The sequence below is a fragment of the Tiliqua scincoides genome, chromosome 2 (assembly GCF_035046505.1).
Source record: "Tiliqua scincoides isolate rTilSci1 chromosome 2, rTilSci1.hap2, whole genome shotgun sequence".
Taxonomy (NCBI): Eukaryota; Metazoa; Chordata; class Lepidosauria; order Squamata; family Scincidae; genus Tiliqua; species Tiliqua scincoides.
In genome coordinates this window covers 108,115,079-108,132,801 of record NC_089822.1, presented here as the reverse complement: position 1 = coordinate 108,132,801, position 17,723 = coordinate 108,115,079, and the positions used below count along the sequence as shown (strand labels likewise).

The 17,723-nt window shown below is 41.4% G+C and overlaps 1 protein-coding gene across 7 annotated transcripts in view; it reads right to left on the bottom strand.

Moving 5' to 3' along the window:
- The window catches only part of RIMKLB (ribosomal modification protein rimK like family member B), a 66,681-nt gene that overhangs the window by 8,835 nt on the left and 40,123 nt on the right, over positions 1-17,723 (bottom strand). For 6 of the 7 annotated variants that reach the window (XM_066614440.1, XM_066614439.1, XM_066614438.1 and 3 more), the window contains 4 exons: positions 15,404-15,634; positions 11,501-11,587; positions 8,211-8,414; positions 557-5,501 (listed from right to left, as the gene is read on the bottom strand). In XM_066614440.1, coding sequence (XP_066470537.1) covers positions 5,038-5,501; positions 8,211-8,414; positions 11,501-11,587; positions 15,404-15,634 — 986 coding nt within the window. In that variant the 3' untranslated portion in view covers positions 557-5,037. The remainder of the gene's footprint in view (positions 1-556; positions 5,502-8,210; positions 8,415-11,500; positions 11,588-15,403; positions 15,635-17,723) is intronic. The other variant, XM_066614445.1, reaches the window with a different exon arrangement.

The window sequence follows — 17,723 nt, the reverse complement described above, 5'->3', positions numbered from 1 at the left end:
TATACTAAAAATGCCTTAAATAAAGCCAATCCCCAAAGTAAACCATAAGCAAGGAATATTATCACCCTCCCACCTGCTATAAGAAGTTGATTTTTTTTTTTATAATGTAACCATTCACAGCCTAGTTTTTCATACCTGTTATTAACGGATGCCGATTAGTTTGTGCTGACTGTGCCCCTGGAAAGCACCAAAGCCCTGTAAAACTTAAGCCAAGAATGTACATGGATGGTGGGGTGGGGTGGGGGTGAGGAGGAGACAAAGGAAGTAGGAGGGTGGGGATGGTAGAATTTATGGAATTACACACCATCCCGTCACTCCTTTAGACACAGTGCATGTTGTTTAGATTCATCCTTGCCATGATCCTACTTCAGAACACATGAAACCTGAAAAGGTTTATTAAAATCTGGCTCCACAAAAACATAGCAAAAAGCTCAGTGTGCTCCCTAAGCCTCATTCTTTCAGGAGAGTCAGAATATTAAAACTGTAAAGGGGGAGGGGGAGGAAAAAGGAAAACAAGGTTAGCAAACATGGGATGATCAAAAGAGCTGAAAGTTACCTGCCAACAGGTCGGTACTGGATGCCACCAAACTGCTGTGTTTACTGTTTTACCACAGGGGGGAAAAGTTTAGGGAGGAACATTCTCAAGGATTTTTCACAAGCTCTCTCTCTTGCCATCAGAAAGGGGAGAAGGGAAGTTTTTCTCTGGATTGTTTGACTTTTTTGGTTCCTGAAAAGTTTTGCAAAGAACAGTAAGAAAGTTGAACTGTTAGAAACTTTTAAAAAAACCCACAAATATAAGTGTGTGGGGGTGTGTGTTTACATAGCAGAATAAAGCTCATTAAGAATTACAAATTCCCACCCCAAAACATTCATTTCTTGACAACTGCATTAAGCAAATAAAAGACATTCAACTGAAAATAGGAACATGAGGGGTATGGAAATTTCCAACCATGGTTTAAAACCACCATCGGAATGTTCCAGAAGTCACTCCTCCAAAGCCAGAAACACTCAAATGAAAAAATAAAAACAAAGGAAAAAGGCAACATTTGGTTATAAATCTTACAATAATTTGCAATATAGAAATTCCTAGAACAGTGAAAATTAAAAAATAAAAGACAGTAGCAGCAGAGGTTACCTGTCCGAGCACCTACAATTCCATAGAGAGAACAGGAGTGGGTCGTGAGTCTCACACCAGCCAAATAGCTCATAAACCTTCTCAAAAAGAGTGAGCCATGAGAAAGAATTGTACATGTTGATTGCTCTTACAAAGTTTAAGCCCTCACATATTTTAGCAACTTGGCCTTCCCCCCACCTAAATTGGGAGATTATTAGAAGTTTAAAGTAATTTATTCCTCTTGTCGAATCTAATTAAGTGTCCAATGCAGCATCTTGTGTAGTGTCTTTATTTTATGTGCAGGTCCGCAGCACTTTTCTTAGTAGATCTTCTATATGATGCATTGCTGGGTAAAGTCAAAGGTATGATCACAGTTTGACAGGTGAGTGTGATCCAACAACAAAGGTAGTCCATAAATGTGATGTCCTTCCATCATGTATTACTGATGATCTATCACAGTGTTCCAGAGTAAGAGGAGGGTTTATAAAGTATACCAAAATATGAAACCACTAAAGATCTGAAAATATACACAGCTATAAGCACAGATCTACAATTCTATACAGTACAAAATGTACAAATGTAACAATTATCTGCAAAATGCTCTAAATATGTATATAAAATGAAGATAAAACACTGCATTTCAACAAACATCACCCCCGCCTCCCCCACCCACCTTCCAGTAACTCTATTTCCATTATAAGCGTGTACAGTAATTGCCTGCACTGGCACTATGGCTCCTGTCTTACTGATGTCTTAAAACTTTCAAACTATGATAAACCATGTTGATGCTCTTTAGTGGAATAAAAGCAAATATTCTTTAGGAAAGTGCAACGTGCAGCACTAACGTGTGGAAGCTACACCCTGGTTAGCAAGAATCCAATTTATTTTCTGTATGTATGACAGGTCAGGTTTTTAACTTCTTCCCCAGTCTAGATATGTTCTTGATGCAGCTGTAATGGGCAGGGTGGAAGAGAGATCTACTTGTTTTTTTTAAATACAGAATTTCCTCTGAAGCTTTGGTGAGCAATCTCATCTTCTGCCTAAATGAACTTTGAGGCCTTTCCTCTGTCAGATTATCCAGACTCTTCTTCAGTCTTACAGTGCAAGCACAATGTACCCACGACGAGCTCACGACAAATGGATAATTCAAAGTACAAAAAACCTTTTGTGTTTTGTCTGTGTGCATTCCAAAATGAAACATTTGCTTTGTTGCATTGCATTTGTATTGCTGTAAATTAGGTCTAGGACATTGTAAAAAAGTGTGTGAGGTGTGAAAATCACAGTAGCCACAACCTGTTTTGCCCAAGCAATGTAGGAACTCAATAAAACCCATGTTAGATCCATCAGTTACCAACTCCTTTCTGGGCTCACTCCACTTGCTTCTTGTGAGTGATGAGGAGATTTCTAAAGTTCCATGAACTAACAGGGGATTAATTCCCTGCTCATATTTCTGAAAGATGTTCAGCTTTAAACCAAGGTCAGAGAAAGAGATTACTCAGCTGGGTTTCCATGGGGATTTATATTTTAGAATGTACACATTCAGTTGGCAGGTGGTAGAAGAACCTCTAGGATGAAATACCTCTCGGCCTACTCACTTTGCTATTGGGTGTTCATTATAGCTCTGCTGGGTATTTGATCCTTTACGAACCTTTTATCTTTCATTCCAACCTGGGCTCTCTAAAGGCTTGCTTTACCATCTAATGTCAACAGTCAATCTTCCACTTCATGTTGTTAATAATAATAATAATAATAATAATAATAATAATAATAATAATAATAATAATAATAATATTTAATTCTACAAAAAATTATTACATTAAAAAAATAAAAAACAAAAAACTGTACAAACAGGCATGATCAAACCTCCATGAAAGCAGGTTAGCACTGTTCTGTTTATTACCTCCTGTTGTCTCTCTGCGTAGTGTCCACAACTTGTGTATATTTAATGTCCAAGTGAATGCCAAGTAGAGGTTGGGCCAGAGGGATGAAGCTCAGAGCCTCTGAAGGCATGCTTTTTTGAAGCATCCAGATAAAAAGCAGCATTGTACACATATGCTGCTCACCTTCATTGAACCATATTTCTGTTGTAATCATTTTACTTAGTGGTTTTCTTTAAATAAAAGGTTTGTGTATGTGTATGTGCACTTGCACATTGACATGCACACATACACACACATACAATCAATCCTATGTGTACCCCAAGGAAAATAAACAAGTGAGAAGTGGGTGAGGAGGAGGAAGGGAAGGCCATTAAAACAGACCCAAAGCTGTTGTTTTGGTTCTTTTATCAAATTTAATAAGAAAATGCACAGCCAGAAGAATCAGGGTTGTGTGGGGGTTGGGAGAGATCATCAGGCATTCTGGAAGAGAGTAACGAACTGGACAGACAAAAACCAAAGACAAAACAAAGCAAAATACAGACACATATAGGGGCCTGAGATCCACGTTTCTGTGATCTTTAAATCATACTCCCATTCTGGCTGGGCCTTGCTGCCAAAGTGTCCTCTATTGTTTCCCAAAACCTGCCTACGTCTTTTCAGGATTCATCATTAGAAGTCAGGTTACTTTAGATTTTAATGCTTTCTAGAAAGTTACTAGCAATAGTAGTAACACATTAAATTTACTTCAAAGTAGTTTTGAAAATCTGAAACCATGTCAACCCTCCTCCACATCCCCTCCCACATTTTTCTGCGCAATAGATTTTTAAAAAGGAGAGAGATGTACACATGTGCCTAAAGTCCCCCCTCCCCCGTTAAAGAGTGTGGTGGTGTTAAACAGAATGGGTATTTTAAAGTTTTGCCACTGTTAAAGATGCAGGCATTGAGAAGGAGTGTTAGACGAGCATGTATTAAAAATGAAACAAACATAGAATATATCTTGCAAAAAGGACTAACACACTAACAAATACAAGTCAATGCACATTTGTTTTAAACTAGTGTTATTCTTTTTCACATTGGATTAAACATTATTTTGTACACCAAAAGTTAACAGTGCTGTTTATCTTTGCCTTTTGTGCAAAAGTAAACATGCCACTTCTGCCATGAATGAGCATGACGTTAATTTATTCACATCGTCTCTCTGATGCCTCCCCCAATCCAAGAATTAAATTGATTTTAAAATCTTCACATATGCTAAAATCTTTCATCCAAGGAAGGTTTCTCCCCTGTTCCACCAATATAAACGTATAGACACAAACCCATCTGTTAATACTGAAATGGCAGAAGTTGCAGGTTTGTTTCAAATGCTCATGTTGAACCAATAAATGCTGCACGCTGTTAAACCGCTTAATGGTCAGACCTCCCTAAGACTGTTGTGGACTATTTGTTAAAAATGGGAGTTCCCACAGATCCTTCCAATGTTAGATGGAATATTCCAATATTTAAAATCTTTGAATAAAAACTCGCTGCCTACCCACTCAACTTCTATGGGACATAAAATAAGGGGCATAAAGCAACCAATAGAATTTAGCACCTATGAGGTGAGGGGATGGTTTGCAGACATATTAGTTCACAGATGCTTTTGGAGAGTTAACTTTCCAAACACAGATCAAGCAGAAACGATTCCATATGAACACACATGCTCTGCAACGAGTTTGAAGATGACAGTGGCCTTGCTAATAAAGGAAAAAAAGAGGTTTTAAATCCTTCCACCTGTCCCCAGATACATATGTAGGCTTTTAACTGGGCACTACCAAATAGAAACTGGTTTCCCCCCCCCCAAAAAAAAATCAGTTAAATGTATGTTCTGTAAGATTAACAAGTAGCAAAAGCAGCATTCACAGAACATGCGTGTTTTGATCTTGCTCCCCAGGCTAAAATCCTCCCCTCACCTCCATGAGCTTCTTCTGATAAACAGCACAACAAGTTGGTTGGTTTAAAAAAAAAATGTACAAGAAAGTTGGTCATATTTATTTACATGTGGCATCACTCCACCAGAAGCTTAATCTCATTGGCTATTAGCTGGTTCATGTTGAATAGAGCCCCCGGGAGCTTGGTGAGCAACTCTCTCTCTGTGGTTTCAGGGTCGCTGTCGACAGAGCTGGAGCTGGCACTCATATTGTCGACAGTGGCGCTAGCCGGAGGACCCAGCTCTGGCTCGCTAGTCTCGCTAGCCGTGGACACCACAGAGAGCAAGGACATGCGTCGTGTCAAGCGACCGGGGGGAAGGAGAGAAGCGGCATAGTCCGCTATGATACCAGCTACGTCTAGATTACAAGCCTTGTCAAAGGCAATGAAACCTACATTTGCATTGGCCTCGCAGATGTAGAATGAGCCATCATCCTTCATTAGGAGGTCGATGCCACAGACATCCATCCCCAAGATGTTAGACACTTGAATGGCCAGCTGTTTGCCTTGTTCACTCAGAGAGCACATCATTCCTATGCCACCTGGCAAAAGAGAGAAGAATCAGTCTTTGGTACATGGTCTTCCTAAATTTCACTAGCTCAACTGGATGAGGGCTACCTATTTTTCAGCTAAGGAACTTTCATGAAAACCCATGAGGCAGACATGCAGAGCTGTAGTGTTCTCATTACTAAATGAGATCATGGTATGAGAAGAGGGTTTAGATGCTAAGCACTGGAGAATGCTTCAGGGGTTAAGGAAAGCATGTACTGAAAAGATTAGCTCTGCTTGGACAGGAAAATATACTGGTGCAGATACTGGCTGTATAAAGACTTCTGCAGGATTGCCACCAAATATACTAAGGAGTATCTGGTTTAGGAACTTTGTGAAGATGAAACAGAGGTGAATTAAACAGAGTAGGCATCTACTGTAAAAAGCCTTGTATGATAAGAAAAACCAGCAAGACCAGTTAAACCTGAATGTTTAGTTAAATAAAAAAAATAGAGGTGGATCTGTTAGAGACCAGGGTGTACTATAAATCAAAGATTACACAGATTGCTTTAGAATTTTAACATGATATTTATCCATAGATTCAATATGGACCATGAAAGGATATATCCAGGGGTGTCAAACTCATTTCATATGGAGAGTCACATAGCATTCATGATGCCTGCTGAGGGCCGGAAGTGACGTCATTAGGCAGGAAGTGACGTCATTAAAAAATAAACACTTTTTTCTCACTTAGGAACTCATTAGCTGCAAATGACAAAAGAGAAAATATACGAATCTTGATCATATTTCAAGATATGGGAGAGCCCAATTTTCACATGGGCTGCCCTTTCAGCAGTAACACCTCAGAACTACTCAGCAGCTGAAAGCCTAAGGGCTGTATAAAAAGCTTCTGCGGGCCGTATTCGGCCCCTGGGCCTTATGTTTGACATCCCTGGATATAGCACCTGATGCTGTACAGCAGTGGTACTCGTACTATTCCAGCCCGAGGCTCCCTTGACCCCCATAGCTGTTGGCCATGACTCCCCATCATGTTCCTGAGGGCTGGAAGTGACATCAGTAAACAGGAAGTGGCCAGAACTATTAACTATATTAATATTAATTATATTAATCATATCATTAATTAAATGCAGATATGAAAATTATATTAATTATTATTAATACTCAGCAATATACATGCTTTATAAATGATCAGCTGCTGATCACTGTTGGAGACAGGATGCTGGAATAGGTAGATTTTGTCTGGTCCAGTAGGACTCTTTTTTTTTTTTTTTTAACTTTGTAAGCATACCAATAGAATTGTTTTATCAAATGAAGTTTGTGAACAACCAGTCTGACCAACATTACACACACACCCTGTGGACCCCAATCCAACTAGTCATTTCTCCCATTCTCCTTGGATAGGATTGAACTCTTTATTAATTTAATGAAATGAAATTTTTCTAGCAGCTGGTGGGGAAAACAAAAGTAAACCATGACAATATATCACAGTTGATAAGGGTTTGGTTAGGAGGCTGATTTGTCTTCTATACTAGGAGATGCACAGCTCAATCCTATGCATGACTACTCAGAAGTAAGTCCCATTAGAGTCAATGGAGCTTACTCCCAGGAAAGCGTGGATAGGATTGGGCTGGCAATCTTCATCAATGGCTGATAAGTATTCCCTTCAAACAGCAAGATTCATCACTTTAAAAATACAGCCTCTCCTCTTCAGTCAAACAACAAGATTAATAAATCACTTTAAAAACAGTACCCTTTTTCTGCTCTTGGCCAAGTAAAGTGTGTGCTTGTCTCTCTCCCCCTCCCCCCCATTGCCAACTGCATGGAAACACCTTTAAGAGCCCTGGTCACTGGTAAAATAGGAAGCGTTTTATTTGGGGAGGGGGAGGAAAGCAGAAAGGTTTGGAAATTGAAAGGGCAGTGTGGAAGAGGGAGGGGGTTGAAAAGAGAGATTTCACTTTGGTAAGAAGTGATCCCAGGCTGGGAACTAGGAACCAACCAGACAAGGATCACGAGGGTGTCAGCAAGGGCAAGGACTGCAAACTAAGCATACTCGGTATTTGCCAGCTGGAGGGTTGGAGTCGAAGAGGACACAGAAGGAGAGGAGGGAGAAGAGGGTGGGCCGCCGCCGCAGCCACTCTCACAGTCTCTCAGACGGAGAGGCTCGGCCCAGGAACGGTGGTGTAACTGTGTCGCTGCGAGAGGACAACCTGCGCCTCCCGTGTATTCGTGGTGCCTCCCCAGGGAGCTGCGCCTCACAGTTTGAATAACACTGCTGTACAAGGACATATTATTAACTTCATGAATAAAATTCTTATTGTGACATTCAAATAAAAAAATTAAGGTAGAAGACAAGTAGACTAATAAATGGGCAAGAATATGGATCATTTCAAGAGACAAAATTTCTAGATACAATGGAAGACTATGCAGTCTGTTCCCAAGAATTTAACCATAGTTAATGGCCAGCAAAGTTTGCACCAGACTGAAAAACGACTGTTGAATAACGCATTATAAACATATAAACTGAAGGTCATTCACAAAGATTCTATCCTAAACATCACCCTTTTTTTCAAACTAGGACATGTCCCAAATTATGATATTTTTACCTCTTCCTCTTTACCTCAACATCTGAATCAATCTTAAGAACACTGCACATGAAATACCCATCTTTCAAGTTTGGGTCTAAACTCTGTTTTGCGGGCACCACAAAATCCAACAAAAGATAAGCATTCTACCATTCTTACCAAGTGAGCAATTGCTCTGCATTCTACCATCTGTTGAGCAACGCAGCATAGTGCCCACTACACGGCCTCCCACCACGATGACACGTACATCTTTGCCATGTGACTCTTGGACGTATTTTTGGAATAGATAAGGGGCCTCATGACGAATTAGGTGGCTCAAGTCTGCCAAATGATGCTTGTCTCTTGCCAGAAATACAGCTTTACCTGCATCAAGAGAGGCGAGAGGATGAAAAAGGGTCAGGGAAATCTCTGCATACTAAAGAGTGGGAAAAGGCAAGTGTGTCTATATACCCCCAATCTGTAAAGACTTTCCTGTAAAGACTTTACTGTAAAGACTTTCCTGGCAGGACTGGTTATGAATGAAAACAAATAAGAATTGTAAAGTGTTTATTTCTATAAAAATAGAAAAAAAATTAAATTACCTTAAGGCAAACTCACAATTTCCAGGGTATATTCCTGTTCTCAACTCCCTCAGTATAGGTCTGCCAGTTTCCTTCAATCTTGGCCTGTACCATTCCATGCTATTCTAGAAGCACTAGGTTGCAAGAGCATTTTGCAACAGGTTTTGGGTTCTCTAGACACACAAAACAGAGGGCTGCACCAATCACAGTCCAAAGATGAGGGAGACCCCACGGTGCTGTATATGCATCTATATGATTAAAATCAATGGGCTCCAAAAATAAATCAGGCCCAGCTAAGTCAATTATAATAATGCAACAATGGAAACATACAAAAACAATTTAAACAATTACTGCCATATACAATATCCCTGGTATCAATATAATACAAATTCTTCATTCCACCATTAAAGTGCTAAATTTATTTAAACAAACATAAGCATATTTAGAAAAAATATGATGAGAAACATGAATAATCATCAACATTTATATTCTTTACAATCTTACAGTATGAGGATACTAACAACCATGATTAAGAAAATAATTATATCATTACAGTGAAGCTAACACTGCTTCAAGTACAAACAAAAAACCCAACCAAAAATTACAAAGACATTCCCCACTTCCAGCATGTTGCAGACTATAAGTGGGGCCAACAGAAACACCAGCGGCAGTGACTAATGTGGATCAAGTGGTTCTTCTGTGGGGCTATTATTTGTTCATTTCTTTTTCTGTATTCTTCCAGATTATCAGAAAGCTCTGTACCCCTACCAGATTTGGTAGGGACACACTGTCAGGGCAAAGAGGCATTTTTGTAAGTGGTGCCCCTCTAATATTTAGCAATGGGAGAGCAACTGTCCCATTTCACTGCAGAGCAATGCCTTTTCTAGTGGCTGTTTCTGATGACTTAAAAGATTGTCTTTTTGGGGACAGGAAGCCATTTAGTTACCTGATTCTCTTTTGTAAAATGTTTTGTGAACTTATTTGTCGAAAAGCAGTATATAAATATTCATAATAATAATAATAATAATAATAATAATAATAATAATAATAATGACTGGTTCTTTCATGCATGGTTACTATGTGGGCACCATAGTAACCATGCATGCAATGCATGCAAGCAGTGGAGGGAGTGCATTGCTGCAATGCAATGTATCATGATTGTTCGGTATCAGCAGTGTTGCCATAGGTACTGTGAGAGAGTCTGCTGGTGTAATCATATTGTCTGTGGTATGATGTTTGCTTTTCCAATTTAGCCCTTGGAGCGAATAACATCCCAACTACATTATGCCAATGTTACATTGAAGTTGGTAGACCTCTATACAATGAGACCTTAATATGCCCTTGCTTGTATGACAGCCTTGAAATCAAAAGTCAAAGAGGATGTGGCATTTTTGATGTTTCATTCACATTTATGGAGGAGGAAGAAATTGCAACTTACTCTGTGCTACTGATCCTTGATCAATTTTTCAGGATAATTCAAAGGAGGAGGGGAATAAATAGAGGGGAGCATCCGCAGACATTATCTGCTAGTGGAAATGCTACTCTAGTTCAGATTGGTTCTTCCACTCGTGGTTGAACACTGCAGAATACCACCACTGTTAAAACTCTTTCCACAAATGCCAATGCAGATGCTACCCAGAACTAGTAGTAGAAATAAGAGAGAATCTTTTCCTAGTTGCTAGAACAGTTGTGACCAATTGAGGAATAATTAGGAAACATCTAATATTAAATAGGTTTTAATAAGATACTATTAATAAGATAGTAAGTATGGTTCAATTTTGTGAGATTTGGAAAAGGGAAAACATAAGATATTATTCTGCTTTGCTTTCTACCAGAAGGCCATAGGCCAAAGGACAGGTATAACCTAATTATCCATGGATTTTTCATCTGCGGTTTTATCTCAATGCAATGTGAAGGGCCTTCAGTTTAAAGGAAAAAAGGCATTTAACAATAGCCTTGTTCATGCGGGAGAGGCCAGCTGACAGACAATCCATCAATCATTCTCTTAGAACAGCTTCACTCTGAGGCAAGCAACCCTTCCCTTCCCTCTGAGCACATGAAAGAATGAAATTGATTATCTGCATTTTTTCATGATACAACTGCTCTCACCGTGAGGGCGACTGTTTGACCTCTCACATGAGCTGCTGGCCAAGGGCTCCCTCCACTGCTTGCTGTTTCATGTCTATAATGCAGCACCAGCAGTGAAGGAAAGGCCAGCCTTGCTTTGTGCAAGGCCTTTAATAGGCCTTGAGCTATTGTGAGACCATCATTCATTCATATAAATTCCATCCCTAATATAATCATTTATGTACATTTATGTACATTTATTCAAATTTTAAATGCAAATTAATTTTTTCTCCAGCCCCCGACACAGTGTCAGAGAGATGATGTGGCCCTCCTGTCGAAAAGTTTGGACACCCCTGATCTAGAGACAGAGAAGCATGCCTGCCTGACCTGTGCATTACAAACGTCAGCAAGGCTGTTTTTAAATCACTGAGCAAAGGGACATTGTTTTTTAAATGGATTTCCTTCAATGTGATTTTTGGTATCCACGTGGGTGCTGGGAACTGAACCCTCATGTATACCGAGACTCAACCTGTAATGATTCTATGCAAATAAAAATATAGTTATGTACTTTTTGTGATTAACTAAACAAACTTGGTCATATATATGTTGATGAATGCATACCAATTTCTTGAGGAAGCAAATCAGTTCATTATGAGACAAAGGTTTAATATTCCAAACACTGTAACAATGTATTTTTTTTCCTTCCTAAAATTGAATGTAGCTAGTCCCCTTTTTTTCAGGCTATTTTACACTCAGAAGCATTGAGAAGACATTGGACACAACACAATTCTCATTAAAAACTCCATAGCTATTTGCACCCACCTCTGTGACCACGTGTGTTCTTCACAACCATGGGGAACTCCAGCACTTCTGCCTCATCAATCATTTTGGCAAAATTTTCATGACCTCCTGGTAAGAAAAATAATAGCTACATGTTGCCAGTGAAGAATCTCAGGATATCCTCTTGCCTCTTCTCTGCAATAGCACATTCCAAAATTGCAATATAATGACTGATATGAGTAATATTCATATCTAATATGAAATTATCCCATTTTATACTGTTGTAGTGTTAAACTTTTCCTTTCTCAGTTTCCAAGGAACTAGTAGTGCATATGAAACTATCCTGTGTTCACTGCGATCTTTAAATGGCAACGCTTGTACATAGAAATACAAACCTAAATTCTATACAACTTTCATGGCAAACAACTTTAAAGAGTGTTCTTCATTTAACTGTTAATCCCAGTACAAAGTGAATGTTGTAAATGATTAGGCTAAACCTCTGGGGTAACAAATATTTCAGTTTTGTATTTCTTTCACCCAGCACTGGTACCAGACTAACAAGATTAGATTTACAGTTCAATCCTATAAACATAAGCTAGCATATGCCCACAAACACAGGTGCGACAACAGCCCCATTGGTGCAGAAGTTTGCTCACTGACAGAGGGGCCCTGGACGTGGGTGCAACTGAACTGGTGTTAACTCAGATAATGGGCCAACTGTGGTGGTGAAGCCCAAAACGGAGATTGAGAAGAGATTGGGGTGTAATGTGGCACAGAAGAGGAGTCGTCAATGTATGCCATATCTTGAATGCCTCCAGACAATGGGCATGTTCCCAAGACCTGAAAAATATTATGCTAATGACAGAGTTGGTGTAGTAAAGGGTAAGCCAATGGGGAACTGCAACTCACCAGATCTCGTATCTCATGACCGGACTTCCAGGAAAGCCAAGCTCTGAGCTTGGTTATGAGCTGCATGGCCATGCAGCTTAGAGGGAACACTGCACCTGACTGGGCCAAGTCCTGAACCATCAATAGCAGTGGCAATGTTAGAGCCTAAAATATAATCAGGGTATTGCGGTGGGTATAGTACTTTGCCAAAGGGCTACCAGCAACCTGGTGTCACCAGTGGTATCTGATTATTTAAAATCTCTGGAAGCTTAGTTGACTGAGGACTGTTTTTCACTTGACGTTTTGCACTTATGTGTTGATAACCAAATACAACATATGCATTACAGATCTGTACATGCAGATGCAAAGTTCAAGTGTTTTGTACAGTAATACTTGGGGATGGCTCCATATTTGAGCAGGATTGCCATTTTGACCTCTTGTGGCCCCCTCTTACTTGGATGTCCATGATGGATGCAGTTTTTTTCCAGTCTTGATGGGCCAAAAACACTGTTTTTGGTGTAGATGGCTGCTGCAAACCATGCTTCTCCCCTTTCCCCATCCTGTAGCGCTACATGCAGTGCTTCTGAGGGGTGAAGACCAGAAGAGATTTTGAAGAGCTCCAGAAGGATCTCTCCAAACTGGGATACTGGGCAGCAAAATGGTAGATGCGTTTCAATGTAAGTAAGTGTAAAGTCATGCACATTGGGGCAAAGAATCAAAACTTCACATATAGGCTAATGGGTTTTGAGCTGTCTGAGACAGATCAGGAAAGAGATCTTGGGGTGCTGGTGGACAGCTTGATGAAAGTGTCAACCTAATGTACAGTGGCATTGAAGAGGGCTAATTCCATGCTTGGGATAATTAGGAAATGCATTGAGAATAAGACAGCTAATATTGTAATGCCGTTGTACAAATTGATGGTAAGGCCACACCTGGAGTATTGTGTCCAGTTCTGGTTGCCGCATCTCAAAAAGGATATAGTGGAGATGGAAAAAGTGCAGAAAAGAGCAACCAAAATGATTACTGGGCTGGGGCACCTTCCCTATGAGGAAAGGCTACAATGTCTGGGCATCTTCAGTCTGGAAAAGAGGCACCTGAGAGGGACATGATTGAGACATACAAAATCATGCAGGGAATGGACAGAGTGGATAGAGAGATGCTCTTTTCCCTCTCACATAATACCAGAACCAGGGGACATCCACAAAAGTTGAGTGTTGGGGCTGTTAGGATGGACAGAAGAAAATATTTTTTCACCCAGCATGTTAATTAGTTTGTGGAACTCCTTGCCACAGGATGTAGTGATGGCATCTTGCCTGGATACCTTTAAGAGTGGATTGAACAAATTTCTGGAGGAAAAGTTCACTATGGGTGAACAAATCACGGTAGGTATGTGCAAGGTAGAGGTAGGCTGCCTCTGATTGCCAGTTGAAGGGGAGGGCACCAGGACATAGGTTGTGTCTGTTGTCTTGTGTGCTCCCTTGGGCATTTGGTGGGCCACTGTCTGATACAGGAAGTTGGACTAGATGGGCCCTTGGCCTGATCTAGAGGGGCTCTTCTTATGTTCTTACATGGGGCTTTGTAACAGACAAGGATGAAATAAACCTGTTATCTGCCACCATGGCAAGGGAGGGAGACCCACCCAGCTGGGCTAGCTGGTTCCAATTCTCCTAAGGGAGCCAGGATAGGCATCAGCAATGGGTTCACTGAGATGATGATTCATGGCAGCTGCCCAAGTATGTCATGCTGATATTTAAGTACAAAATGTCACCCGAGCCCTTGATTGTCAGGTAACTGTTACTCAGTTTTCTCTCTGACTTAAAATATAAAGTACATCACTTCCTTATCATGAATTCTAAACTTCTAGGTAGAAGCTAAATCAATTCCCAAAATTTTAATGCTATGTTATACTGCCTTCTCCTATTTCCCTTTTTTATTGAGGATTCAGAGGAAACAGAGACATCAGTCTTCTTTCTAAGCCAGAACTTGAATGTTTAGTAGGTGAAAAGTAGTACCTTGTTTTAGTAGCTGCCCTCAAAAAACAATGGCCACATCAGAAAAGCCACTCAAAAAAAAAGGGAGACATAACTCAAGTTGCCTCATGCTCTTCAGTTAGTGCTTCCATTCCTCTGTACGATCAGAGTTGAGGAATCAAAGTATTTTAAGTATCAACAGGATAGTAAATGGGATAGAGGATACTATCAACAGGATAGTAAAGGGAGTAGAGGAACAGGCACTGAAAGCACTGAAAGCCTGAGTAAAAGTTTATAGTGCAGCTCTGCACTCTAGCTGCTCATAGAAATATGTGCATTTCAGCAGATTCTGCTTTTGTTGGCAGGACCACATGTAATCATATGGTACTTGAGGCAGAGGCGAGCCCAGCTCCTTATACATACATCAAGAAAGTGCTTATATATACTTAAGAAATAATTTCTATCCCTCCATATATGGGTGAATTTAAGAATCCAATTCTCCTGAGTATTACCTCTCTTTTATTTTCTCAGACCTAGAAAAGCAGTAGCTGTGATGCTGAGGGCCAAGATAATAAAAGAAGAGGATCTACATAATTTACCACTACTGACAGACCAGTGCCTCATCTTGCCATACAAGATGATGCAACATATGGGGATTCTGACAGCTATGGTGGGCCGCTGTGAGATACAGGAAGCTGGACTAGATGGGCCTATGGCCTGATCCAGTGGGGCTGTTCTTATGTTCTTATCTGTTTAGCTATATTTTTGTCAAACAGAAAATGTAGAATTGTGGTCCCCATTACAAGAATATACAGCTAGTAGCCACCAGATACTAAGCTTCCGAACTCATGGAATGGTGTGAGAGAAAGGGGGTATTTTATCCATCCCTTAAGTTTTTTAAATCAACAGACTGATACGGTTACTCTTCTGGAATCTCACTAGCTGAGTTGGAGATTCTTATCTTAATTATGATTTCATTCATTCAGGTAGCATTTTCCTAAAATCTTTCAACATTTTAGGTGACATCTCACTGGCTGCAGATGTACACTCACTATGAATAACAACATTATTTCAGCCTGTGACTTACCGTAGGAGAACGTGTCTGGAAGAGGTATACCATGACCAGCCAGTTCCTGGAAAGTCCAGAACTTGTTGACACAATTAAGTATGGCTTGAGGGCGGTTCATTAACCGACAACCCATCTTCTCCAGATGACGAAGAACCGTAATGTCACTGTCACTCTGAACCCATGGTGTTGGCACACGAACTACCACTACCTGTGGATACGCAGTGATGAGCTCCCCATTGACCCGGAGACCTGCAGCAAATAGAAAAAGATGGTAAGGAATCTGACCAAAATCTAAGAATCAGATATGAACAGCAAAGCAAAGAACAGAGCTAGGTTTGGTAGCTAAGCCATCTTCCAATTATATGACAGCCATATTTACATACTATTTACTCACCATTCATACAGTGCAGTATGTCAGCCCCTGCTAACTGGGTAAGAGGTACTTTTTCAAGTGGGTGTTCCTCTTTGATTTAGCAGGGGGAGTGTAATTGGCCCGCCTCACCCCAGCAGTGTCTCTCCTAGTGGCTTTGGGCTGGTGTTCTCGCTATCCCATGCTATTTAGAGGGGGCGGAGCCTGGTCCAACTTGGCTGTGGTTGTGGTTGTGCCTGCTGTGCTTCATCCTGTCCTGCCATAACAAATGCCCTGGCAGTGACCTGGATGAAGTCTCTGCACTCAGACTGGCTCAGTGCAAAGGCCACCACCAAACCAGGGATAGTGCAGGTCAATTGGCCACTGATTGCCTGCGCCAAATGCCAGTTCAGGAAGGTAGTGCCCCAGCATGTCTTGCACATAGCCAATGAGCAGCTGAGTAGCCTGCGTTAGCTCTGGCTCGGTGGCAGCCTTCAGATGGGGAAGGGCATGGAGGCTTTGCCCAGGTCGCCAATGGGGGGAGCTTAGCTCTGCTATGCATGCCATTTAGAAAGCACTCGTGTGCCACTAACAGCACACATGCCATGAATTGACCACCCCTGGTTTAATGTAATGCAGTTTTATTCAGAAAGTTTCAGCTCCCAGAAATTGCCTTTTACTCTCTGTCAACGAGGACAGCCAATGAGTTCTTCTGCACTTTGTAACCTATCAAGATCTCAGAACTAAACCTTGCCACCTGAAAAATAGTAATTTACAAAAAAATTCCTTTTCTCCTGGGATAGTAGGGGAGGCGATAATCATATAAAGCTGAAGTATTCAATCTGGGTGTCCCACCTCCCTAGGGAGGCATGGCTAGCCGACAGGGGTGTCCTGAGGCATCTGGGGAGAGAGAGGTAGCCACAGCTGCCCTGCTCAGCTGCAGGTGCTGCCTCCTGATTTGCTGCTTTTCCGAGCCTGAGAAAGAGGTGGGTGGGGCATTGTGAGGTGAGGTGGGTGGGGCAGTGTGAAACATGGTGGGGGGAGGTGGGAGAGAAGGCTGGCTGGGTAGCTGTGGAGGTGCTGCATCTTATCATGGAGCTCTCTCCATGTGCAACCTCACCCCAAGGACTACATTTCCCAGTGTGCCCCTCACCCTGGGCATCCTGGGATTGGTCAACACTGTAAACACTGGGCAGAAATGGTGTAACTACTCAAAACATTCTCCTCCAATTAGCATGAACCGAACTCCTGAGGACTCTGTGAGATGAAACCAACTTCATCTGTATAAGTTATTATGCTGTAAAGAGGCACGACGCTACTCACATGGTTAATCCGAGTTTGCTTCACATGTTGTCTATATAGTTAAAATCAGAATACAAATGCCCCTTTAACCATAGATTAAGGGACACCCCAGATTTTAAAAAATGAGGAAAAATACTGTGCCTACCACCAGATGCATAAAAATATAATTAACACCCTGAGGCAACTCTGAGTATAATTCAAGGATGCTCAAAGGAGCCAATCCCCTTCTGCATTTCATTAACAAAACTCTCCCCCACAGCTATTGCTGGAGAAGGAAGATGCCTGCAATAGTAACAGGACTGGGTGGTGTGTGTGTGTGGGTCAGTCACCTAGAGTGAGGCACAAGAAGCAGTCTCCCTCCCACTGCTCAGCCCTTCTGCAAATCAATGGGGGGGGCTTAAATGGGACTAATGGAGCCCACCCCAAGAGCTGACAGGAGCAGGGGTGGGGGAGGAAGCCCAAGAGGAGCCTGCGGGGTGCTGCTACCTGCCTACTGCAGAAGAAGTAGCAACAAGTAGGGACTCTGCTCCTCTCCTCAGCGCATTGCCCTAGTGAGGAGGAGGAAGGCGGCTGCCCGTGTGAGGCGCCGTGTGAGGCGCCCGCCCTTCCCAACTGCCATGGCTTCCCCTCCTCCTTCTCCTAGGAGAGGAGCCGGCTAGGCGGGCAACGCAAAGCAGAGCAGAGTGG